At 67.2% G+C, this 5,605-nt stretch overlaps 2 protein-coding genes across 2 annotated transcripts; both read left to right on the forward strand.

The window, feature by feature from the left end:
- Positions 1-1,799: 1,799 nt before the first annotated feature.
- TMEM210 (transmembrane protein 210) lies at positions 1,800-3,164 on the forward strand. The gene is made up of 5 exons (XM_063082555.1): positions 1,800-1,887; positions 2,055-2,190; positions 2,417-2,446; positions 2,603-2,785; positions 3,020-3,164. Exons 1-5 carry the CDS (start codon positions 1,800-1,802, stop codon positions 3,162-3,164), a joined length of 582 nt encoding a protein of 193 aa, XP_062938625.1.
- A 561-nt stretch (positions 3,165-3,725) lies between these two features.
- Positions 3,726-4,807, forward strand: LRRC26 (leucine rich repeat containing 26). The gene is made up of 2 exons (XM_063082556.1): positions 3,726-4,398; positions 4,479-4,807. Exons 1-2 carry the CDS (start codon positions 3,726-3,728, stop codon positions 4,805-4,807), a joined length of 1,002 nt encoding a protein of 333 aa, XP_062938626.1.
- The last annotated feature ends 798 nt before the right edge of the window (positions 4,808-5,605 follow it).

Raw genomic sequence — 5,605 nt, forward strand, 5'->3', positions numbered from 1 at the left:
TCCAGGCAGGAAGTGATCAAGCCTGATGGCGCTGTCCTCTTTGGGGACAAAGGCCCTTTGAAACTTGCCTGCGGCACATTCCCAAGCCTCAAGCCACACCCAGTTTCAGCTACTCCTGCTGTCCCCAGACACCCTTCCTGGTCCCCACATGTCCGCTGTCCTGGGTCTAAAGATCTGCTGCCTCCTGGTGCCCATCCCCCCTCTCCAGGTTTGGCCTGTTCTGCAGGTGGGCCCTAAGTGGCAGTCCTGCTTCAAGGGTTCCCCTTGTGCCTTCTTGCTCTGGATGATTCTGCCTCCCCCAGGGTTTGAAGGAGGAAATGGCAGGTATCATGCAGGTATTGGGCACATCACCTCAGCAATCTGAGGACTCCACAGCACACTGTTTCACTCCCCTTAACTCCGAGGCTGATTGCTGTTGTTGCAAAAAGAGGGACCTCTTTCTCCTCTGAGTTCTGGGGTAGCAGGTCCCCGACTGCTCTGACACCCACTATCCCCTGTGGACGGTGGTCTTGCCTGGGTTCTGCTGTCTGTGGCTACCACCTGGCCCCAGGCTAGGTGAACATTGTCCTAGCCAGGACACAAACCTGCTGAGCTGGCCTGGCAGGGGGACCGTGCCAGCCCCTGGCCCTGAACACATGTTTTGTTCCGTGTTCCTTTGGACTTGGTTTCTGACATGTCCTAAAGATCAGATGTACTTTGGATTACGGCATCACTCAACAAGCGCAAAGGCTGTGCCAGAGATGCTGGTGGTCCCCCAAGGGCCCCAGCAGGAGGGCACCTGTGTCAATGTCCAGGGACATCCCTGGTGGCCAGGGCCACTGGGCCAGGCGGTGCCTCCTGCCTTGGTGCCCTGTGGGCTTGAGCTGGCAGGAGGCCTGGCCTCAGTCAGCTGTGGGTCCTGCATTTCCTCCTGCAGCCTTGTGGTTTGCTTGGCAGATCCTCGGAGGGGGAGGAGAGGAGGCTGCAGGGTGGGGATGGGGCAGTGCTGGGAGGGCAGGTGGCCTCCCTGTGCCAGCCTGGAACAACAGGTTCACGGAGGCTGACGTTAACCCTGACCGTGCCAGCCTGTAGTCAACTTCTTTAGGCAGTGCTTGCCTGGTTTGCAAAACATACCCTTGGGGGCATTGGACTCTAACTTTAACCATACACTTAGCCAGAGCCTTGGGCAGAGCCTGCAGCCATTTCTAAGCCACCTGCTCCCAGAGGGGGATGTTCTGGGAGGCTGTGGACTGGGGTCTTGTTCAGGCAGGTGTGGCCAGTACTCCCTATCCAACCTGAGCTTTGCTGGGAATGTGGGCCAGACCATCCCCAAAGTAGCCAGTGAGTGCAGCCAGGCACAAATCCACCCCCCTGGCCCTCCTTGGTCCCTTCCTGCCCCAGCCCTGGGAACTGGAGGAGAGATCCCACCCTGAGCCACTGCAGCCCTCATGCTGAGAGAAGGGACTGAGGCCAAGGCATCCACTGCTGGCCTCCCAGGGCTGCCAGGGGCTGGAGTAGGGCCCTGCCCCTTCACTGTGAAGTAACATGCCCCTCAGACTGGGCCAGCCCCACCAATGTCTCACATCTGGCAGGAGCTGGCCAGGGCTCCCAGGCCGCTGACCACCCTACCTGCCTCATCCAGGCGCTGTCTGCCTGGGGCTCCTTGAATCTCAACACCTGAGGGTAAATGTAACTCAGGCTGGCTTCAGGAACTCTGAGGCCCTGCCCCCACCCTCCCTGCCTCAGCTCCACTGTGAGGTCAGAGTCTTCCCACGAGTTCCGTTCCGTCCAGAGGTGTGCAGTGGGGCTGGGGGCTGGACATGGCCCCCTGTCCCCAGCCTGACTCCTGCCTGGTTGGCAGCCCCCTGCGCCTGATATGTTTGTCCCTTTTGCTCGTCCCAGCTGCAGGTACCTTCTCCTGCCCCACATACCTGCCCCCAACCAGGTCCCCTCCCTTTTCCAAGAAGGGTGGCACGCCCATGTCCTTCTTGTGGCTGCCGGGGTGGGGACGGACCTGGGGGTCCTCCACAGGCAGGTGATCGGACCCCTTGGCCATGTGGGTCCTGTCTCTGCAGCTGGAACCTACTGCGAATGCAGCCTCGGCCTCAGCCGCGAGGCCCTCATTGCCCTGCTTGTGGTGCTGGCGAGTTTCAGCGCCAGCTGCTTCTGTGCCCTTGTCATCGTGGCAATTGGCATCTTTCGAGCCAAAAAGTGTGTGAGCTCCAGGGCCCGGAGCAGTGGGAGCGAGGTCCTACTACCTGGCCCCGGACCCTTGGTCTTGCCATGAGGGGCCTCTGCCCCTGGGGTGGGATATCACAGGGAGCTGGGAATGACATTTCCCAGGGTGTGTGCTGGGGAGAGGTGCCGGGGGCAATGCTGGGCTCCTGGAGGGAGGTCAACACTGTTGCAGGATTTATGTCTACCTTTGTCCCCCCAGCGGAACATGCCACAGACAAGTGGACAGCAGGTGAGTCCAGGGGATGCCAAGGGGAAGCTGTGTCCTCTCTCTGCCCTTCATGGGAAGTAAAGTTCACAGTGGCCTTGAGAGCACTGTCCCCGAGGGCCAGCCTGCTCTGGGTGGTCACAGCCTGCCAGGCCATGCTGACCTGGCTCATGTGTGCAGGTTGGTGGGGCAGTTCGAAGTCCAAGAAGATCACATGGACCTGCACACGGTGCATATGGAGTCCCACCTCATGGAGCCCCACCTGGAGGTCTCCATGATGCCACCCCTAGAGGAGCACACCCTCATGCCCATCCCCATGGAGGATGACCTGGAGGAGCTGCCCCCTGCCCCACCCCTGCCTGAGTAGGGTGGAGGGCAGCTGGAGGGAGGGGAATTAAAGGGTATTCAGTGGTTATGCGCTGTGCTCCCTACTGCTCTTCTGCAGTACCCTTGAGGCTGCATCAAGGGTCATCTATCGTCGATGGGGGGAGGGGTGCCCAGGGGAGGGGTGCCCCAGCCCCACATCAGGAACTGCTGCCCATCCCAGGACAGGGAACCACATCCCTGGTGTTTCCACCACCCCACCCCCCGCCCCAGGCATCTTCCTGCTGCTTCATCCTGTGAAGCCCTCAGGTCTCCTGGGCCCCTGCCCACCCCATCCCCGCCTTCAGAAAACCCCAAGTCAGGACCTGCAACTGGCAACTCCCAAGGGAGCTGCGTTGAGCAGGTGGACTCGGGCTGATGGCCCACCACCACCACTCACACTGTCCCTTTGATGCCACTTGCCTCCTGCAAGGCCTCCCCTGCCTCAGGGCTGCAGCCCCCTCCACCCCTAGGCCAGTGCCTTGAGCTCACTCCCCCATCATGTGCTCGTGCCCCCACCAATCGCCATGGGAATGGGACCGTCCCTGCACGGGTGGCCACTTCCTATGTGCACGCCAGGGTCACACTGCTGAGTCCCAGTGGGGCCGAGGCTGGGGTGAGGGTCAGGGCGCCCTGGGTCACATCCTTGAGTTCAGTGGGTGCGGGCGGGTGTGGTCCTGGGGCGCGGGGTGGGGGTGGGGGTGGGGGTGAAGGTCTCGTCAGCGCCGCCGCTGGCGCTGAGCCATCGGGAGGTTGGAGCTCTCGGACAGGTGGCTGGCGCTGGCTGTGTGCCCGGCCCCCGCCCCAGGCGCAGGACCAGCCGTGGGACAGGAACTGCCTGTGCTCGGCCGGGAGAGTTAATATTTGTGCGGGCGCCGCAGCGACGGACTCCGGGGACGCACGGGCAGCAGCTGCCACCGCGGGTGCCGGGGCTGCCGCTATGAGGAGCTCCCCCTTTCCCTCGCGGCCTCTGCCACTACCGTTGCTGTTGCTGCTGTCGCCTTGGCCAGCCTGGGCTCAGACCCCCGCCGCGCCCTCGCCGTCGGGGACCCCGGGCCTCCCAGCCTGCCCCGAGGCGTGCTCGTGTGCACCGGGCGGCCAGACCAACTGCTCGGCCCTCGCGCTGCCCGCCGTGCCCGCGGGCCTGGGCCGGCGCGTGCGCGCGCTGCTGCTGGACCACAACCGCGTGCGCGCGCTGCCGCCTGGCGCCTTCGCGGGCGCATGCGCGCTGCTGCGCCTGGACCTGCGCGAGAACGGGCTGCGCTCGGTGCACGCGCGGGCCTTCTGGGGTCTGGACGCGCTGCAGCAGCTCGACCTGAGCGCCAACCAGCTGGAAGCGCTGGCGCCCGGCACCTTCGCGCCGCTGCGCGCGCTGCGGTCCCTGTCGCTGGCCGGCAACCGGCTGGCGCGCTTGGAGCCCGCGGCGCTGGGCGCGCTCCCGCTGCTGCGCGCGCTCAGCCTGCAGGACAACGCGCTGGCGGCGCTCGCGCCCGGGCTGCTGGCCGGCCTGCCCGCCCTCGACGCGCTGCGCCTGCGCGGCAACCCCTGGGCCTGCGGCTGCGCTCTGCGCCCGCTCTGCGCCTGGCTGCGCCGCCACCCGCGGCCCCCTGCAGGTGAGGCGCGGGGCGCGGGCCGGTCGTGCGGGGCGCCGCCGCCTGACGCCGCCGCCTGACGCTGCGCCCGTGTCCCGCAGAGGCCGAGACGCTGCTCTGCGTGTCGCCGGAGCGCCTGACGCTCAGCCCCCTGAGCGCCTTCTCCGACGCCGCCTTCCGCCGCTGCGCGCAGCCGCTCGCCCCGGGGGAGCTGGCCGTGGTCTACGCGCTCGGGCCCGCCTCCTTCCTCGCCAGCCTGGCCGCCTGCCTGGCGCTGGGCTCCGTGCTCACCGCCTGCCGTGCGCGCCGCCGCCGCCGCGCCGCCGCCCGCCGCCCGCCACGGAGACCGCCGGACCCCGACCCCGACGGCCCGGCCTCGGCCGCGGACCCCGGGAGCCCCGCCGCCGCCCACGCCCACGCCCACGCCTGAGCGGGCTGCGCCCCGGGGCGCTCCTGCCCTGCCGCCGCCCCCGACGTCACTCCCCCGTCCCCTTGCCCTCCCTCCACACCCCCTGCCGGGCTCAACAAGCGACACAGACCGAATTTCGTGACATTCCTTTAGGCATCACCACTGCACACACGGGGTGGGGGGACGTTGCGCACCGGGGTCCCCGGGCGGAGGAGCAGCGCGCGGGCCGCACGGGGAAGGCGCGTGCTCGGGTACCGGGAGGACTGGCCCTGTACAAGGTGGCTGGCGGGTCACACGCCCGGAGCGTAGGGGACGGCGAGCGGGTGGCGCTCAAGGTGCAGGGCACGGTTCGGCCCTTTGGAGTCTGGAGGAGGAGGCCCGAGGCAGCCGCGAGCCAGGGGCCACCGTGGGGAAGGGGCTCGGGTGGGAGGTGCAGCAGGAAGGGGAGAGCGGTGGGGCGCGGGCTGCAGAGGGAGGCGGGCGCTGAAGGAGGGGCGACCCGGCCAGCTGGGGCCGCGGCCCCGCTACGGCTCGGGGTAGTGGCTGGGGGAGGCCGGGGTCATTTAGCCTCCTCTCCCCACTGCTCGGAGACCCCAGGGCCCTGCCCTGCCCAGCCGGCTCAGCTCTGGCCCATCCTCAGCCGCTCCGGTCCACACCTTGGTCCAGCAGAAGCCGCCCGCCAGGCAGCGGGGTGGGCGGATGGGAGGCCCAGGGTGGGCAGTCTCTGGGCGGGTGGGCTTCCCTCAGGCCTTCCCGAGCAGCAGGACCCATCAGTGCCCTTGGCCGGGCTAACTGGGCGGGTGGGCGCCTCCGGGGGCC

The sequence above is a fragment of the Cynocephalus volans genome, chromosome 17 (assembly GCF_027409185.1).
Source record: "Cynocephalus volans isolate mCynVol1 chromosome 17, mCynVol1.pri, whole genome shotgun sequence".
Lineage (NCBI taxonomy): Eukaryota > Metazoa > Chordata > Mammalia > Dermoptera > Cynocephalidae > Cynocephalus > Cynocephalus volans.